The sequence below is a fragment of the Idiotropiscis lumnitzeri genome, chromosome 3, assembly GCF_059441095.1.
Source record: "Idiotropiscis lumnitzeri isolate Australia: NSW breed Sydney's pygmy pipehorse chromosome 3, RoL_Ilum_1.0, whole genome shotgun sequence".
Classification (NCBI taxonomy): domain Eukaryota; kingdom Metazoa; phylum Chordata; class Actinopteri; order Syngnathiformes; family Syngnathidae; genus Idiotropiscis; species Idiotropiscis lumnitzeri.
Genome location: NC_142393.1, coordinates 20,125,690 through 20,146,382, shown reverse-complemented (window position 1 = coordinate 20,146,382; position 20,693 = coordinate 20,125,690). Strand labels below are relative to the sequence as shown.

General features: G+C 39.6%; 1 protein-coding gene across 6 annotated transcripts in view; it reads right to left on the bottom strand.

Moving 5' to 3' along the window:
- Positions 1 to 232: 232 nt before the first annotated feature.
- espn (espin) overlaps positions 233 to 20,693 on the bottom strand; it is a 34,690-nt gene continuing 14,229 nt past the window's right edge. Inside the window, exons 8-15 of one of the 6 annotated variants that reach the window (XM_088290584.1) lie at positions 18,316 to 18,477; positions 14,918 to 15,152; positions 13,862 to 13,915; positions 11,454 to 11,599; positions 10,840 to 11,217; positions 3,644 to 3,722; positions 2,936 to 2,957; positions 233 to 1,850 (exon numbers count right to left, since the gene is read on the bottom strand). In XM_088290584.1, the coding sequence (XP_088146710.1) occupies positions 1,703 to 1,850; positions 2,936 to 2,957; positions 3,644 to 3,722; positions 10,840 to 11,217; positions 11,454 to 11,599; positions 13,862 to 13,915; positions 14,918 to 15,152; positions 18,316 to 18,477 (1,224 nt within the window). In that variant the 3' untranslated portion in view covers positions 233 to 1,702. Of the gene's footprint in view, positions 1,851 to 2,935; positions 2,958 to 3,643; positions 3,723 to 5,186; positions 8,787 to 9,466; positions 10,672 to 10,839; positions 11,218 to 11,453; positions 11,600 to 13,861; positions 13,916 to 14,917; positions 15,171 to 18,315; positions 18,478 to 20,693 lie in introns of those variants that run through there. The other 5 variants (XM_088290582.1, XM_088290583.1, XM_088290585.1 and 2 more) reach the window with 5 other exon arrangements.

The following is a 20,693-nucleotide window of genomic DNA, read 5'->3' as shown; positions in this document are numbered from 1 at the left end:
ACGCGTTCAAATCATCAGCATTGCGTGTTTAGTTCTACTTGAAAGTGACCTCAAATGTATGCATTCTTTCCAGATATTGGTTTCATTGCATAAAGTGTGCGATTGCACCAGCAAGTGACTTTGAATGTTCCGAACAGGGGTATCCAACTTAAATTAAGTTGAAAGAAAAAACTCAATCACACACCCCCTGTCCTTTGAATCAACAAAAGCATAGTCTGACCCGTTTTTGTAATAACGATTTATTTCCTTTTATTTTTAACAGTCTGAAAACATAATCATGCTTGCATGTATTAGCCAACATTCTACCCAATCAAGGCTGAGATCCAGTATGCAAACACTGACATTATCATGATCAGAGGGGTGACTATGTACAGGGTTTATATGCATTAAAAAAAAATGGCGATCACATCATTTTGAATTTCAACATCATATGGCAGCTGATGAAAGTCAGTAATTTCCAAATGTCAACATACATTAATAAGATATAATTTGTCAAATGTGTTATCCAACATCTTTTTAAGATCCAGTTACTGTATATACATATCTGTGTATAATATATAACCTGTACATTCAATGATAGCTTTATAATGTACTTTGTCATCCTCACTCTACAGCATGACTGATGCACTTTCAGCAGACTTTCACATTTATTTTGAGGTCATTTTCTTGATGCAGAAAAATTTATTTTTTCCATTATTATTTTCAATTACGGTAACTATCAATTAAATTGTATTTTAGATTACCAAGACAATGACATGATGAAAATCATTTGGGGACTGATTAATATTCACTACTTGTGCACTACCCAGTGCATGTTGACAAACTTCCCGTCGTAAAAAACTAATTTGATCTTTTTTTTGTTGCATCTGTGTTTAATTTTTGTAAACTATAACTGGGACCTTGGTTATATATTTTATACATTACAACATGCGTGATCCAAATTATGCAACATGCACACAACATTCATGATCACCATAGTATAACACCGATAGAAAAATTAATTCCGATCAATGTTGTCTTCATTTTTTCCAATGCTGATTTAGAAAATTAACATGTGCTAATAATATGAACATGAATTAGATTTCGCACAAATGTTCTCACCCAGGAAATGTAAGTTTTTGCAATGAAGAAGAAAGATTTATTTCTTGGAAGAATGAAAACTATGACTGTAAAGTAAAGAATGCGCTTCTCTAGGTGTTATACAAAAAAATGATGAAAATCATTGATTAGTATGTCAGTGGTGTTACATAACGGCGAGTGTGGGGACTGTAGAAAACAGACAGCTTGAAACCCCTTCCCATGGCAACACTGCCAATAAATAGCCCCTTGATTTGTCACTCACCGTTTGCATGAGAAAGTCTAAGTAAAGCGCATCGAATCTGCGGTAAAGCAATCAGGTCTGAATTAAGGACACATGCAGTTTAAAGAAAAGGTCTTATGTGAGGGCAACCTGTGCATGCCAAAGCCAAACTAATGCTTAAAGTTTGTCTCCGTGAGACTTTCAACAAGGACCAAGGTGCCTCGTCTGCATCGGTACTGTGTCTGGACATTGAGAGACAAAAGACGTGACATCATCGGGAAAGGTGGTGGGCACAAACATACATTAGGGAAAGAAAAGCAAATCAGTGAAGGCCTTGGGAGTTGTCGGTGGGTTGATGATGGGAAGGGTCCCGTGAATGGACGCGAAAGAGGGCAAGCCACGTCACTGCTTGCCGATGTCCCCTTTCTTCAGAATGATCTGTCGTTGCCAAGGGGCAAGCTTCGTCTCGTCGTAACCCAGGATCCTTAGTCGCTCCAGCTCGGTCTTCTCCTCGACCTCCTTGGCCTGTTTGGCCTCCTCCTCTGCTTTCCTAAATGCATTAACGATGACAAAAGGATGAATTTGTTTATTTCTTTTGTCCATTGTTTATATATATATATTTATATATGTAGTTACACAACTGCAATGGACACATCAATACTATTTGAAATAAAACACATACAGTCATTGGCAGAGTGAAAGGGGGGGGGGGCGGCACAGGGCCACTGCCCCCCAATGAAATATGATTGGATAAGGATAAAAGTCTAGCTCCATGCAGACAGTACATGACTGTAACCAATTGATCAATCTCCTGTCATTCTCAGTCTGGTATGTATGCTGGCTCCCTCTAGTGGTACATGAAAGCCTGATATCAATGTTCAAATTTTGCACATAATGCTACTTAAAGTGGCTCAAACCTTTTTATTATTATTATTATTTTAAACCCAGTGCAATTCATTAGTTAAGTACAGTTCAGTTAAGTTGTATTTAACTTTTAAGTACAATACATTTGCACATCATCTTTTAGAACTGTGCTTTTTTTTGTAGGTATCATTTTTTTATTTAACTTGTCAGTATAATATATATTTATTGGATCAATATTTAAGTATGGTGGTTTATTTTTCTATATTTAATCAAACTGTACATAATGTTATAGTGTCTTACAAAAAATTACATATACATTTTTGGGGGCGGGATTCACTTACAAAGTAACATTCTATGCTCCTAAATTTTAATGTTAGTCATTATGGTGGTATATGGTTTGACTCTCACATTAGAAAATGCAGCACAACTATCCCCGCCATCAAAAATTAATAAGTTGCACAAGTGGTCAGTGTACTGTGCATGAAAAGCAGTTGTGTGCCCAAATTAGTGTTTGGGGATTGAGTGTGTCATACTGCTCTGATTGGCTGACCAAATGATGTCATCATAATGCTTTCAAAGCAGACGTGCAAAATTTGAAAAGATACTACTGAGCAAAATTAATTTTTACCTGTGTCGATCTATTGATCAGGATTTAGATCTAACACGGTATCACTTGCAGCCACGGAAAATTTAGAGCGGCGTCATACGGTACAATAGGCTTTATTTTGAATGATCTTGTGTGTGTGTGTCGAAGATTTGTTTTTCTCTTACCTCTTTTGTTCCCTGTCACATCAGTAGGGCATAAGCACAAGAGGAAAGAGTGTAAATATCAAAAAGAATTTACACGGTCACACACACACACACACACACACATATTAAGGTCAGTTTAATGAGCAGTAAAACTGAAAGTCGTTTTTAACTTCTTAGAAACATCAACTGTAAGAGAATCATTTGAATGATTTTAAACAAACCTTCCAATGACAGCAGCATTTTTCCCTGCTGAAATCAAAAGCACTTTCAATCAAAAGCATCAAGTTAAATTTGAAGATTAGATTTCAAAGCAGCTTTGCAGGCCTTGTATCCCTTGAATTTGTGAGTTTTGCCAGATTCTCTGCTTGAATTTTATTTATTTTTGGCAAGATATCAGACCACTCCATGACTATCTCCCCATTTATGCCCCTAGTGGCCAGAGGTATTCCTCGCTGCATGACATTGTTCACTGATGAGTGCTGTGCAACCCTAGGTGGAATAGTGTATAGTTGACGACAGAAAGAAAAAAAAAAAAAAGAGTTGACTTAACCTAATAAGATGTCTTTGATTGAAATTGCTCCTGATTTCAGCAAATATGACACCCTAGTGCTGCAAAGTCAACAAATATTAATAATAAAAAGGGAATCTATCCATCTATCTATCTAGTCATTCTGAAGAATTGACTGCAAGAGAATGATTAAGTTCAGCAACACAGCTTGGTTACTCACCTCTCTTCATCCATTTTCTTCTTCATCATATCTCTCCTCCAGGCGGGCATTGAGGCCAGGCGTGCTGCTTCCTCATCAGCCTGCCAAGATCAATAGAATGACAAAGATTGTGTGAGTACATCCGTGCAACGCATTCTCCGTTTGCCTTAGGTCCATTCGATGAATGCTATTTTTTTTCTTTCAATTTTATTACTGTTGAAATAATTTCAATTAATTCTATAATCGATTAGTTGCACCTAATAGAATTCTTACAGTAGAAAGATCGGTGATGGATACTAGTACCTGACGGTGAATCCCTACATGGTTGTGTTCAGACATTGCAGCTGTCACTATGTTGAAAGTGCCTTTATAGAATGTGCCAATTCTTAAATTTCATTAGTGATGCAGTAATGATTTTTTTCCCCACTCGTTTTAGACTCCCATCTAAATAATAGCATATTTCTGTTCCATTTTTAACCATTTAAATCAGAAACTCATCACACATGATTCAAAGTCAATGGCTTATTGGCCGCCACTTTTCAATGGTTGTATTCAAACGCTTGCTTGTTCTCTGTATTGAAAAGCCGCCATTTGCTTAGAGAAGAATGAACTGATGATCGCAATGTTTAACGTGTTTTCAACTACTTTACATTCTCTCATACTAAAAAGCATTTATGGAGCGTCGTGTGTACACTGACGTGCATATGTTACACATTCATCAAACAGTGCACATGATTAAGTATTCCTCTCCTGTTTCTCTAAGTCAATACATGACGTTTTCTCCGACAGCGCTGACGAGTAACTGGAGCCTATTGTCTCTTTTAGTCTGTAATGTGAGGAGCGGCGGCAAATAGGGCTGCCCATCTTCAATTCTCTCTTTTTTTTTTTTTTTTTGACTGGACAAGATACATTAGCCCCATTGCATTTCTCTTGTTTAAGTGTTTCACTTGTCTTGGCAAAGGAATCCAGGTAAGATTAGCTATGACATGAATGTTTCATTATTCCCTTGGGAATTATAGGTGATTAAAAATAAATAAATAAAAATAAAAAAAATAAAATAAAAATAAAAAATAAAATAAAATAAAATATAAAATAAAATAAAATAAAATAAAATAAAAAATAAAATAAAATAAGGAAAGCAAATGTTTGAACTGTTGAAGCAGTTAATGTTAATGTTTGCACATGTGGCTGAATATTTGGTTGGTGGAATTTGACTACTTACTGTCCTTCTGTGAGTCATCTGAAGTTGCCAGCAGTCCCAAATTAGTATGTTATGGAATCTAATTGTGATGTTGTGTTTCAGTCCCTTATTATCAATTCGGGAAAGAAAATGTTTGGCATTTATTAACGTGAACTCAGTTTTTCAATAGTTTAAGATGATGATCAAAGACTCACTGCAATGCATCTCATGATCCTCAATGACGCTCAAATCCGTACAATCAATACTTTCATTACAACGATGATCTCTAATTCAGTTCCAGTATGTTTGTAAATTTGACAATCTACAACTCCCACCGGTTCCATGCAAGGAAATAACTCACATTGTCGAACTAATGTTGCTTGCCTTCCAATTTGTAAAGTTGCAGTTGACAAAGACCTCCTTGTAACCTCCATATGGCTTCTAAACCAAAGATAGCACGACAGCGGGAGTTGCTAAGAGGGTTATTTGAAGGTAATCTCAATGCTGGAAGACCTACTGACAAAAGTGTGGGACAGTTCAAAGCCTCACAACCAAGATTACACAAGAACATCTTGTCATTTTGAATTGGCTTACATTTACAATATCGTCACCTTCCTAAAGTAATGGCCTAATAAAGTCTTTTTTATTTTGACTTTTTTCTCATTTTTAAACTAATTTATCTCGTCATAGTCCTGCCCACCTTTAGCCTAAATTGAACAGTTCACGTGGTTGTCCCTTTGTGAATTGTGTTATTAAATATATTCATTATTTAGATATTTTTTGTGTTTTAAAAAAAAAAAAAATCAATATTATTTCTGCTCAATCTATACTGTAGTTCTGCTTCACCAAAGAGCTCATGAGATTAGATATTCACAAAAAAATGTAAACAACTTTATTCACAACAGCAAAATGCTAACACACATTTAAATCAGGGAACTGTCCAACCACACAAATGATACAAAATTAGTCTTAAAATTCATAATAGAATAAATCATAGGGAGCTGTAACAGACTCTCAAATAGATTTCTACAGATATTTAGTACATTAAAACGTGTTGTTGTATAATCCATACCTACAAATTATTTTGAGGTCTAACATGTATAATCTAATCTTGTTTTTGAGAAGAAAAAAAAGATGTACATTGTCTTTTATTCTTATGAGACATTAGAACCTTTAGGAGCTCACACTGCATATGAGTAGATTAAGTTGGAAATTCCTGTATGTCAAAGAAACAGTTTTTTAAGACGATATCTTTCTTTTCTGTGTTTTGGAATCAATGAAATTTGCTCGCCACATATTGTGCAGAGCGGGCTTTGTAACGTGGGCGTACTCGTTTTGTTCGCTCATGGGTTTAATATTAATGTAATGAGACCAAGACAATTAGCATTTTGACACACGTCAAGAGTCCGATGTAACGGAGAGAAGCTGGTCACTTTTCAAAATAAAATTATTCAGCCTTGAACAATAAAAAAGCTGTCTTTTTTTCTTCTTTCATCAGTGTGGCCCGCGGCACGGTGGTTGGGAACCACTGATCTAAAGCACAGGTGACAAACTCCAGTCCTCAAAGGCCGGAAACATCCTGCATGTTTTAGATAGTTCCCTCCTTTATCACACTTGAGGGAATCATCTAAAATATGCAAGATAGCGGTCCTCGAGGACCAGAGCTCGACACCTTTGACCTAAATCACACACATGCATGGCAACTCAAACTTTTCGCAAAAGTACAATTTTCTTCTTTGTGGACTATATTTTTGTGACTTTTGACACCATAGAATTTCTTTTCACCCAGTAGAGCCAAGTTGTTGCCCTTTGCGACTATCACATATCTCATGTAACAAGGCGTAAATCAAACACAACCAACTACTTTTCTTTCTGAGCTTACTGGAAAGTACACTTTCATTTTCTGACTTCTTCAATGTGGATCAATAGTCAAGATGTGTTAGATGTCAAAAAGCTCAGATTCTTTTTCCTTCCAGAAGGCGAAGCTTCGATCAATGTACCGAATAATCTCCTCATTACTAAACTCCTTGAGTTCATAGATGACTTTAATTGAATCGTGTTTTTCTCGAGTTTTATGAACGGGTTCTGCTTCAACTGGAACTGCATCTTGGCTTCTTGTAGTGTCCTGAAGTGTGTCAAGTTTTTTAATTGCATCTGTGTTGTGAATGTTTGTCACACTCCCCATCTCATCCTGCTGAGCATTCGGCTCATTTAATGACATGTGCGCAATGTCCTTTAAATCCGTCTGCGAATTGTTCAGCGAGCCCAGCGGTGTGTTCTCTTCCACACATTGACTGGTGTCCAATGCACCATCCAGGGCTGCAGCCGGTGACACTAAGGGCAAATCGAATTGACATGTCGGAGTGGGATGTGGCTTTGAAGGCGGAGGGGGTGGAGGATGGCAGGGAGGTGGTGGAAGTTGCTCTTCCATTGGAATGGAGGCCACCTCAGGCGCTACGGCGTGCAGAGAGGCTGTCATTACACCTCCCTCGTCATCAGAATCCCCAAAGTACTTCAGCTTGATGTCCTCAAAACCATCCACCCAGTCTCTCTTTCCTCTCTCAATTTCCCCCATCACCTCCTTGTGAAACTGCTTTATAAGCTCCCACGGATGCCGAACAAGACGATCAAACATCTCATAGCACAAGAGGTGGCGGAATTTGCGCTCGTTGCGTGACATGTTCATTTCCAGCAGCTGGAAGTATCCAAGCATGAAAAGATCGAGCGTCAGGCTTTCATAGCTCACAGGTGAGCCGTTGATGTGGGGCAAGAAGTGTTCCGGCCAGTAGATCATCTGGGCTCGACTCAGCCGGCGAATCTGACGACTGGGCACCTGGCTCATGATGGTCCTCCAGTGGCCGATCAGTTTCCCCACAACCTGCTTGGACTTCATGAAAAGGAGGAGCTTATCATCTTCACTGTGAATCTCTCCGACAATCCCCTCCTCCCTGTTAACGTGACTTACGTTCTCCCAGCTCACATCCAGATTGTTTCCTCTTCTGGCAGATTCAGAGATGGTGTACTTGCGCCAGTGTTCAAGAAACAGGAAGACGATCCTCTCTTTCCTTGTTTCAATGCATTCCTGAACATAGCTGAGATCGGTCTGCACTTCCAAACTTCTTGTTTGCTGGGGATTGTTTAAAAAGAGGTCTGCCGAAAGAACCTGGTTAAACTCTTCAATCTTCGTTTGTGCCATTATCTCAGTGGTTGCATAGGTTTGAGGAGCATGAGACGCCGCAATAACTGGCTCTTCAACAACTTTCATGATTGACTCTTCCTTTAAAGGTAGACTACCGTTAGTGTGTGACTGAGGCGGGTCAACAGTAGAAAACGTGTCACCTGGACAAAGGGCTTCTGGATTATTATTCAACTTGCTTACAACTGGGAGTGAGCTCTGGCGTTTATACACCCTCGTTTCTTTGCTATTTGCGGACTGTGACTGAATTTCATAATTGGCCTTGAGGTTCTTCACTGATACACCAAACTGCTTCATCTCCTTCTCTACATCTTCCTTTGTAGAAAAAGACTGAGAGCGCCCAATCAATCCCGAAGCTGGATCTGACTGTGTCGCGACAAGATTCTTCGTCCCTTTTTGAGAATATCCAGGGCTTATTAGCTCCAGAATGTCAATCTCTTTGCCCCCCAGTGTGGCAAGAAGAATGGCCATGCTCTTGAGCAAGGTTGAAATTTTGCTGCACCAAGCTGGAAGATCTTCAGCCTTGCCATGCACCTGCTTGGGATTGACGGAAAAATGTCCTTGAGTGAGCGCTGCAGAAACAGGTAGAAGCTGATGCAGCTCCTGCTCTAGTTCTTCCAGCTCCTTCTCAACTTCCGAGACCTTGTGCATCACCTGCAGGTTCTCAATTTGCTTCTCAATGCGGTTGAGATCACCCTCGGTCATCAGTTCCCCAAATGGTCCTAAAATAGCATTGTGGATGTGGGAGTAGCGCCATTCCTGAGGATGGTAGTGCCCACTCGCCGCAAACTAAATCAGAGGTCAGAGGAGACCAAGAGACAAGAAAATGGAGAGGAGGGAATGGACTCTTCAGCACCGAGTTTCTTGTTGAAACACACGCTTCAATGTACATCCTTTAGGACACACTGGATTTACATGGATTTAGTGGTGCAATGGCACTGCCTCTTTTCAAACTTCATTTAAAGGGGAAACGAGGACAAGATGCGTTGCCCCCTTTGTTTAAATTCAGCCTTTGCATTTTGTTATCCAATATAGATGAATAATTGATGTAAGGTATATGTACACGTTCATGTCACCTGTCTTGAATTTAGTTGAGTTGAGGATACCTTACAGATGCATTAGAATGATCACTGCTGAAGCCCATAATTAGTGCAAAACTCACAGCTGAGAATGATATTAAAAAACCCTGGCTTTGTGGTTGGTAGTCAACCGAGATGACATATTCGGAATCAGTTGTGGTTAAGCACTGCTATCCGCATCACATTTATGCAAACGATATGCATAAAAAGTTAGGTTACATATTTATCCACACAGGTTGTATGATTCAAATGCACTTTCAGTCATTTTTTGTGTGTTTTGTCGAATCCTATTGTTTGAACTGCAGTGTGAATGGGCTTGACATCACACCACTGAATCTGCATGTATCAACTTGAAACCACAAAACACCCCATCATAAAACAACAGCTCACTCTGTGAAAGTGTTTGGATGCTTTGATGGGCAGTGGAGCCAAGTCTTCACATCACTCCAAGGACTCAAATCTAGTGAAAACTCAAAACATGCAGTATAATCCCAAACACTAGGAGCATTCAAACTAGGACGCTATTAAACCAGCTCATGCACTAAAACGAGATGTATTTGAATCTTTTGGGGAGTTTGTGCCTCTAATCCCGATTAAACTACATGAACTCATCGTGCTATCAACCTTAAGAAATTATTTTACTACTGCTACTACTACCGTAACTGTATTAGTACCACCATCACCACTACCAATAATAATAATAATAATAATTATTATTATTATTATTATTTTTATTATTATTATTTTAAATTAATTAAAAAATGTAAGCCTAGATTGAGGATTTTTCAGCAAGCCTTCTCCAAGCACATATCATGTGATAAATGTTTTCAGTGGCGGCCATATGACTGCAGTGCCCAAAACTGTAGCTACCGCTAATGCTAGTTCTGCTCAACTATGTAAGGAGAGCAGACCAGGGGGAGGGAGAAACTGTAAACCGTCCAAGATCATTTTGGTTCGAAGAATGGGAGAATTTTGGCTTATATGGTTGAGAACAGAGATTGAAATCACATAGTCAACAAGATCCAGACTAATTTGTTTTAAGTGCTTCAAAAACACCAATCACGTATTTATCTATCTATCCATCTATCTCTCCATCTATCTAGTAATGCCGAATTGGCAGCATTTTTACTTGACAGGCAAGTTTAGCACCTCTTTTGGATTTTTAATTGACATTTAAATGTTAGTATAACACCCCATTACCATAACCCGTGGTACGACTCTAGCAGCAGTGGCTTACGTCAACATATTCACAGTGCACATTTTTTCTTTTAATCATGTATCAAACTGTGGATCAGAAATTCCGATACAAATCGAATCGTTACAGTCCTAATTAACGGTAACATTATTTTATTTTAACAGTTACAAATGATCCATCAGTCCAATTTAATCGCAAACTATTTTTTTGTGTATGGCACATTTTCTCAACATGCAGATAATTAAAGATTATTGATTAGAACATTAATAACTGTAAATTATAATATTTTGGGAGAATAAATGCTGATTGGATTTATTTGTATGTAGAGTAAAGGACAGGAAAATTCCTTGATAAAAGATGAAACTTTTGATTCAGCTGCACAAATGACACATCATGCATGAACACAAACTTAATGGTCACAAAAACCCACTTCTAAATCCAGTAGCCCATTTGTGGTGTTCATTATCATTATTGTATAGCAAAACAAATCCATTATTTTTTTTTCTGCTTTTAAATTCTTTACAACACAAATGGGATAGCTAAAATATGACAAGAAGGGCTTGCCTACCTTGCGTTTGTGCTCTTCTTCCTCTTGCACTTTGACCTGAAGCTTTCGCACCATCACCTGCCGCTTCCATTCGGGGATCGCTTTTCCCTGCTCGTCGTGCGTGGGCACGAGCGCCTCCACATCTGCAAGGCTCGACTTTCTCCCCGACTGTGATCCTGCTGTGCCAGCAACACTGCTCCCATTGATTACGGAATTGGAGTGCAGTTGCTCGAAGCTCGCTGATGCAGACATGGTCCTGAAGTTTCCAGAGCTAGGTGGACTAGGACTGGGACTCGGCGTTGTGGGTGGGGAGATGACCGACGCATTTGACGCAAGTGGGGATGACGTCTTGGGTGGCGGGCTACAAGGGCGAGTCTCCGGTGGAGATTCGGTGTTTCCCTGGAAGAATCCAAAAATCAAAAATAGACGCCCACAAATTGGATGTGATGCAACTAAATGATTGAGTCACTGAATGTTTTAAACAGGTCTTCCAAGTATACAGTTAGCCATTCAAATATTGTTTTTCCTTTAATTAAACTTTGTCATTGAGTGTATTATGCTAACTAATGTATATAATTGGCAAATGCCATGGTATGAGACCAATTATAAAGCACTTGCGGAAACTGCAGACTTACATTGTTGCCTGTCGGCCCACTGTTGGAAAAGACGGTGGTGTAGCCTTTACTATGAGGTGTCGGCTTCAAGCTCTTTCCAGCTTTGATTTCGGCCAGCAATTCGGAGTTATCACCAGTAGGGGACATCATGTTGAAAGATTTGGTGCCTAAAAACAGAATAATGATGCAGAATAGTGAAACCAGTTCGAAATCAAAATGGAAGAGACCACAAAAAACAGTGTGACAGGGATACTCTTAAGGATGAGGGAAGTGTTGGTTGACATGTTCAATATTTCATCCAATCAGGTCAGCGTCAATGTTGGAATTGAACATGTACAGACAGGTGGGGTACTGGTCTGCGGGACTCCAAGTGGAATAAAAATGCATCACAGATCTTAAAAAGTGTTACCACACCAGACGTCTTTGTGGCAGTCAGCCAGGGGAATACCAACAATTTTTTATTAAACTAACCTTAAAATTACTTAACGTATCAACCTCATGCTAATGTGGAGCTGCTGAACTTCCACTTTAAGAACGAGTTGTTATGAAATGGACGTATGTATTCAGCTTCCACAGTCCTTAATCTGCTTACAATGAACAATGCAACAACTTTAGACAGACTTCAGCTGTGTCCTGTAATTCTATTCACAAAGAAACCCTTTTACTTTTTCTAGGACTAAAATGATTTGACTTTTCAATAAATACCAGCAAATATCATATTTGATACATTTCATAGGTACGTTTTAGATACACTTTATAGATAATGCACAAACGTGAGCAAATGAGTAATGAAATTCAAATACACCAGCAGCAGCTAATTCTCACATGAATACGATGACGTCAATCAAAGACAGTACAGTTAAATACTTTCGGAGCTTTTAAAACTTAACGAAACATCATACATCTTCCAGTCTGACAGCAGCCGTAGCCAACGGACGCCTCACCTTATTTAGAGAACAACCTCAAATAAGTTGAATGTCCTCGCTCATCTCTAATTGCCGGATGAAAGTAAAACAGCCCTCCCGTAAAACAGTTCCCTGTTGAGGTCACCACAATGGTCCAACTGGCCACAAAAGCCCAACCACCCTGCAACCCCTCCTAACGCTCCCTCGCTCTGCTGCACTCTCCCTTGGGGAGGAGAAAGTGGCTTCCTGTTAAAGCCCCATCACCACAGTCGGCGGAAAATCTAAAGGAATCACCAGTAACCGAAAGTGACAGCGAGCCATTGGCAAGCTGGCAAGGAATTATCACACACACACACACACACACCGAGACTCGCACGCACACACTCACTGCTTGTTAGTCAAAATCACCACAACCAAGTTGAGACACAATCTTTCATTTTCATATTTTTGCGACATGCGTATCTCGCTCGCTTCATTTCCTTACACAATTTGAACTTTCAGCCAGCAAAGCAGCTCTAATAAAAATGTAAAGGTTTTTGCTGTAACTCGTAATAGCACCAAAAAAGTGGATGGTGGCATAATTATAATAAGAATAATAATTCAGAAAAGCGAAAAACATTCAAAGCAGCAACAGAAGTCAAATTAATTTGTACATTTTGAGAACTTCAATAATATAAAGTGTTTAAAGGTGTTGTAAGAAACATTCAACAACAGTAAAACCAGGTTAGACTTCACCATAAAAAAACCAATCCGTGCTGTGAAGATGTCATGGACGGAATAAAGCAAAGTCAACTTGAGCCTGAATGATGAGAGGAGGGGGGGGGAAAAAAGTAAGGAACGGGACAGCTCATGAGTCAAAGAATGCCACACCGTTGTCGAAACAAGCATTTTAGTCTAGTTTTGTTGCCCTCATCTCATTTGTTGAATCAACGTGGTTTTATCCCAAGATTACAGATACATTGATGACACTTTGGTTAACCTAATTATCCAATATTTTATTTCTAGCCTGCAATTAAAAAAAACAACGCAACTGAATAAAGACATTTTTTAAAGACAAAGGTATTTAAGTATTGAAATTGTTGTTTTAAGCTTAGTGTTTGTTTTATTTTCTTGTTGTCTCACAAACCACTTTGGCAGCAATTACATTACTTTGTATCCACAAATTTATCATTTTGTTTTGACAACCATCAAAAGAAGTACTCTCTTTTTGTACCTTTGCTATCTAAATGTGAACAGTTCAGTACAATGTTCTCTTTATGAAATCCTTTTTTTGCATGGTGGGACACGGTTTGCTGAGGGGATCACGTTCACAAACAGCACAAACAGAAATGTTATAATTTAGATGTATACACACATTAGTATATTTAATTAATGTGGGAAATTTAGAGGCAAATCTAAGGCTCTGCTACAAAATTGTTGTTTTTACCATGAGGAATCAGATGCATAACTCTGCTGTTTGATTATTGGAAAAAAAAAAAGAACAAGCACAACAATGTCCATTGTTGTTTTGTGGTCTCTACTTACTCTTCATTTGTCTTAGTTCCCCTCCCTCTGCCTGTGGGACAGAGAGACCCCCGCCTTGAAAGAGCAGCAGTGAGGAAAGACCATGGCAGGCAAAGAGATGAAAATAGACAAATATGAGCAGACAGAGATGGAATGAAGCAATATTGATAACACAAGACCGATAACATAAAAGGTATAAGAAGATGATTGCTCGTTTCATGATCACGTGAAAAGTGTCGTAGTTTGTCAATGCTGATTGACTGCGCATTGTTTCGTGTCTTAAAAAAAGATGTGTGGTGTAAAACAGGATGATACCTTTCGGTGAGGTAATTAAGTGGGCCAAAGGTCAGGCCAAAGTAGGTAAGATCATTTATTCAGTTTTTTTAATTTGTCCCATTGTTATTTTTTTGGGTAAAAAAACTAAAATCAGCAGAGTTGTGTTCTTGGAAAAGACTTGCTGGCACTTGTACGCAGTCAGTCAGCAGCATCGAACACACTGAGGCACTTAAGGAAATGGCTGAACACTAAACCAGTTCACAGGGTAATGGTAGCCCTGCATCATGAATTTGAGATGAATTATTCAGGATTGTCGTGGGTGGCTCAAAACATACCTTTAGGGATTTACGGCTGCCTTAAATATCCTTTTCTTGAAGCCTCAATCCCACTGAGCGGCGAACAATTGCAAGCATTTTCGAAGGCAGCGAATGTTGCCTTCACGTCAGTTTGTTCAATGACCAGACGTTCACCAACAGTTTCAGGGAGTTTTACTTGAACGCAAGGAAATTTGGAGCATCCTCAAAATTGCGACAAGAAAAGCACAGGCGAACGTTTGCAATCTTGAACGAACCCTGACGCGAATGCACGTTTTTCTACCTTCGCCGACAGTCGGAAATATTCGCTCCTCAGTGGGATTTTAAAAAATGTGACAGAACATATAAGTCAACTTGACGCACTGACGGGCTTCCAGAAAGTGAAAGTGGGATGTTGGATAAAATCTTCCTAAAATATTTTATTTGCCCCCGCCCCCCCCACGCCTTTTCAATTGCAGTAGGGCATTTGGGTTCACGGGAAACTCACTTCCTGATGAGGATGATGCACGTCGCTGTTTGTTGGAGATGTTGTTTGCAGGGTCATTCTGGGATGTTGGTGTGTCTTGTGGCAACGGTGGAGGTGTAGGGGGTGTTGGCGTCGGGTTGCTTGGAGGAGGAGGAGGAGGAGGTGGAGGCGGAGGAGGCGGTGGTGGAGGTGGTGCCGGGACGGTTTCCTCTGTGGTGCCATTTTCAGATGTGGTCGTGGACCCGTCCGCAGGTTCCTCCAATAAAACAGAGCCCTGAGCATTGAAATGTAAACCCACCAATATTATTGATATAATATATGTGTTCAAAAATCTCAAAGGAAGTTCTATTTCATTTTTTAACTAGACAACACTGACGTGCAGATGGCTCAATCAGTTCAAGACCAAAGGAAATGTTTAGAACCTGAACCTTGACATGGTCTATGAAAACAGGTTTAGTTAGTTTAGTTATTTATTTATTTATTTTTAAAGGTCCCGCGTGAAAAGAATTAAATCATGTTATGTAAATCAGCGTTTCCCAACCTTTATGGCGCCAAAGCACCCATTTTACATTACAAAAAAAAGTCATGGCACACCAGCACACAAAAAGAAGTATGAAAACTGACATGATGATAATTTTCTCCCAATTCACTCCCAAATTTACTGAGTGTGAAATTTGGGCCTGTTTAAATGAACACAACGCTGATATTAGCTTGCAGGAAGACGCGACTTATTCTCTTGTATGAATGGCAACAAGTGAATACCCAAGTTTACATTTTGCCACTAAATGGAAGAGCATTTAATTGTTGTTCTTGTCACTACACATTACCGGCATAAATAAATGTACAAATACAGTATATTACGTTTGAAATAAATAATTCATCATTTTTGGACAAATTAAGTGAAAATGGAAAATTTCACGGAGCACGCTAAGTGGTCGTTCTGCTACATGAATGTGCCACCGTAACCTGGTTGCGAGTAATTGGTGAAAATCCACGCTTAGTCAAATGAATTTGTGCATACTTATTATAAATAATTATAATAATTTAATAATTATTATGAAATATTTTTACAATTACTGCAAAAAATAATCACCAAAAAGAAAAAGATGCTATTATTGCTATTGAAATGATGGTACATTTTTTTCCGACAATTTAAGTCAAGAATCGTTGTTGCTTCAGTGCATAGGCATGCCTGTTTAAACACCAGCTCGGGTGAGGGAACAACCATTTCTTGCACAGATTGTTGATTGTGACAGATGTAAGGGTCCCTGTCAGAGGTCTCCACCCTCTGCTGTATTTAATCAACTCATACAGACACAATAACAGAGCTAATATGGCCTACTCTCCCGGGGAAACACCAAGGCTATAAACAGTTGGGCACGGGCCATCTGCTGCTGTAAGTGATATTGCTTTAACCCCCACGCCCACCGCACCCCTTCACATTACACGCGTCTGACACGCTCTGAAAGCGTGCCATAACCTCGCTGGTAGCGAGTTAATGGACCGTGACAAAGAATCAGCCCCGCCCCTTTTATTCTTCGAACGTATGCCCGCCATCGGACCACCCTCTACTCTTCAAGCCTCCCCAGGGAGTTTGGGGGAGGTTCGTGTCCAGATGAGGCCCGACGGCACGTGCCACTGATTAGCCGACCCATCTGCTAGAGAGCCTCAGAGACCGGGAGGGGCCCCTCTGAGGCTGTAATTGGCTCAATGGGGATTATCCTCCATATCAGCCCAGCACCCCCCCACTCCTGATTCCCATGAGATTATCATAATACATCTCCAGAGACAGATGATTATGTCCGACAGACCCTGCTCCGATGTCTGTGGAGGTATGTGGCAAGAAATCAGCCCAATGATATATGTGATTTTCTCGACTGGTTTTAGGCGTTTCACTTAAAACTATTGAAATATTTTTTTTTTAATGATGGGTCTAATTTGAATAATGATGATTATTGGATCGTCATACTCTTTCAAGGTTTGCAAACAGTGTCTATTCAGCAGTAGTTTGCAGTTAAAACATATAAATAAAAAAAATAAACGTTTTGAAAATTAAAAAAAAAAAACATTGAGCTGCTTTCATTGGATGCTAAAAGTCATTTAATTAATAATGTATTGAAACGTCGTTTTAAATAAAAATAAATCCATACTCATACAATTTTGAAAAATAATATTTAAATGCATCCCAATTTAATATCTTTTTCAAGGTTCTCTTACCAAATATATCTTTTTTTTTTAACAAACATAATCAATAATTTAAAATGTATTCAAAGAAAGAATCAAATTTGGGTTTCTAGGTTACACTAAACTACAGACAAATGAACCATGAATTAATTGAAAAAACTTTATTTATTGACTTTAATTAGAATTCTTGATTTATTAATGTCTTCTGCGATTGGCTGACAATCAGTTCACGGGTGTACCCTGCCTACTGCCCAAAGACTGCTGGGATAGGCTAGAGCACACCCGCGACCCTGGTGAGGATAAACGGTTCGGAGAGCGGACGGGTGGCACTTTCAGTCTTTTAAAGAGGATGTCAAATCCAAAAATATTCAGAACAATACTCTGCGCATCCCCACTAGTCTAAACACGGCATTCTGAATTAATATTGCATTTGCGGAATAAAAATACACTGAGTGTCTTTAAATGGCAATATTTTTTTATTCAGTTTTTGCATGATCTCACTTACTAGTTTTAATAACCAAAGACCCCTCCCCCCCTAGAAAGAAACTCAGAACGTTTCTACAAAATTGCAAAGTGCATCTTATAATGCGAGCTACCACGTTGGGTCCAAATATTACTCAGTGCCATTGTCCTTTCCTAAGCCATGATGACTTTGAGCTAAGCCCTTGATGGGCCGATTGTCCACGTGTGTTCCATTGTGGCTTGTTTGACAGTTTATACAGCAAGGTGGAGGCTCAAGAGGTGATGGAAATGAGGGGGCCGTTTGCATCATGTGGCAAACAAAAAGCTCAAAAGGACAGAAGATCATGTAACTAGCTGAGTGGACAAGCAAATATCACCATGGTAACCTAATGCCACAGTTTGCCACAAAACTAAACCTTGTTAAAGACGTGTTTCTTCAAGGTGCTAAAATTTACCCAATATCTGGATACCAATTTGAATCAAAACCTTAGTAAAATAACCGTTGCAATACCCTCAGAAATTGCCGATGAACGCGGAATGGTTGTTGTTGTTATCGAGGTGAAATTCCAAAGAAAGAAATTAACATGACATTGCTTTTTCATCGCCCTTCATGAGCTTGCAGACAGAACATCTCCGGAGAGAATGGTGAGACAGACACTGTACAATATGACTTGATGATCTGTAAGACTTTCATTCCCATCCTTTTTAATAATGGCGTGTAATTGCATTTGCTGTCGAGCATGCAGCCACATGCTCAACAGTGCAACGCTTACCTCCTCCTTTGGTGCCATGACTTTGCTCCCACGGAGCTCGGCGGCGTCACTCCCCAGGGTCTTGTAGTAGTCCCCAGTGCTTGGCTGCTTACTGAAGCTCCTCGACTTTCGGTTGGAGTCAACACGCCGTAATCTGTCGTGGTTTTCTCCCACTGTCAGCTGCTACGGACAAAAATAAATAAATAAAATAAAAATAAATTCAATTTCTTAAAGATAACTTAAAATTCAGCACTTTGCATAAATTTGCCAATGTGTGTCACTTTTCACTGTTAGACATAAAGGAAAGGCAGTGAGCATTTTTTGCTAAATCTATTTCACTCAATTTTAGTTCTGCTTGAACGTTTTGGACAACACCGTGCTTAGTGGCTTTTCTTTCCTGATTAGCACCCTACAGTGGGCAAAGCAGCTTTATTTTAATAAGTGAACAAGGCTTGTATTCAGCTGCAGTGCACTGTTGGCATTTGTATTTCAGGTAAGAACCACACGACATCGGCCGCATGAGAGTTTATGAACAGCTTGAAGTAAGAGAGGCGCATACATTCATGGACACAGAGGACTTTCACTTTCACTGACATCTACAGTATCTTCTGGAGTCGTGAAGATCAGATTCTCAAGTCTCGATAAAATATTCAAGACGAATTAGCGGTGGATTAAAATGGGGAACTCAACCAGTAGCATGGTTTGAACCTGTCTCATCTAACTCCAATTCTCAGAATTCCATTTTTCCACTGAAAAACAAGCATCTCAGATTTTGTCGCCCCTGAAAAATAACCACATTATTCTTTGTTGGGTTTTGGATGGTATCAAAAAGCACCTGCATTTGGAAATGTCGCAGAACCTTTAGAATAGTTTCCCATTATGAGCAAAGAAATACATTAAGCCAGGGTCAAAGAGTTGACAACATGAACCCATTTTTTTATTCTAAAGGCATTTTGATAAATGTACTTGATGATCCTACAAGTGTAAAAAGTAGTTAACAACTTAATAGTTAAACACAAAGACATTTACATATGACAACATGAATGGTGATAAATTTGACTTCAGGTCACTATGCAACTTCTGCAATAAGCCGAGAAACGTGTCGAGTTAATCTTTTGCTCACCGCACTGACGTTTCACATGACCTCATTCTTGACGGTTTGAACTGGGAATTTTCGTGCAACTTTAGATGCATGCTGTAATGTTCTTGAAAGTTTTGGTTCACGACCAGATTCTACAACCTGGAGTGTTTTCATGACGTGTATTTCATTGCACAATAACAATAGTTATATATTCTATTTTTTTTTTTTTTACCACAGCCTTTCCATTATGCTAAATGTTCTTGCTAGAAAAAAACTCCCAGACATCTAGCATGCGTCCAAAGTTAAACTTAGAGGTCAGCTGACCCCTGACCTCTCTCTTTTCTTTTTCTTCAGCCGTGTCTCATTCAGAACGTCTGATGAGCCTGATAACTTTTGTTAACCGGGCAGTCGTCGGGGAGGTGCGATGGAAACGTGAGCAACGTACACCGTTGGATGGTTTGGTTAGCACCCTCCAGGGAGACGGGCCAACAATAGCAAACCTTTTGAACAACCGCACCAACCCACCGCAACCCAACCCCGCCACACATCGTCCACATCTCAAGACAGAAAGACGTCGACTGCCATCTTTCGCATGCAGTATTATAACTGATCCCGGTCAGTTTTCAACAGATTTAGTTGTAGTTACCTCAAATATTAAAGGTGGAAAATAAGTCGGTAGTTTTACTCTAAATGAACAAACAACTATTCCTCACAAGAACAAGGTGATACAGTAAAGCCAGTAAACACCCTTTAAACATACTGACAGAGTTGCAACACATTCAGTGTCTATTAATCGGAGTCCAGCAATTTAAAAACACCGGCAAAGATAATGAAACCTAAAGCTTTACGACGCAACATCAAAGCGGCCATTAGAACTACACAGCCCTCGCGGACTTTAACACTTTACCTCCACGTTTAGTGCCTTCTGGACTTTTCCTGTAGTCGTGAAAGAGCCTCGGCCATAAAGTCCAGCAAAGCACAGAGAGTTGCTGTCACCAGATCCAGAGCGTCACCTCTTCTCTCTGCTCAGCGCTACACCTGTCACTCTACCTGCCCGTCTCACTTTACGCAAAGGCCTCATCAATAACCTCATGGGCCGGCCTTGCGGTAAGTGATGATGTCACCAGTGGCCTGCATGCCGCAACCATTGGCGCACTTGTCCGGTTATGTAAAGCGCAAAGACCCAGGTGCTTCCCTCACAGTAGCGCTGATAATAATGTAAAGCTCAGTACTTTGCACTGTCCAGTGCGAATAAGAAAAAAACGTACTTATCACATATCTCAAAGTCCAGCAACTCTGAACAGCTGATCCAAAGAAT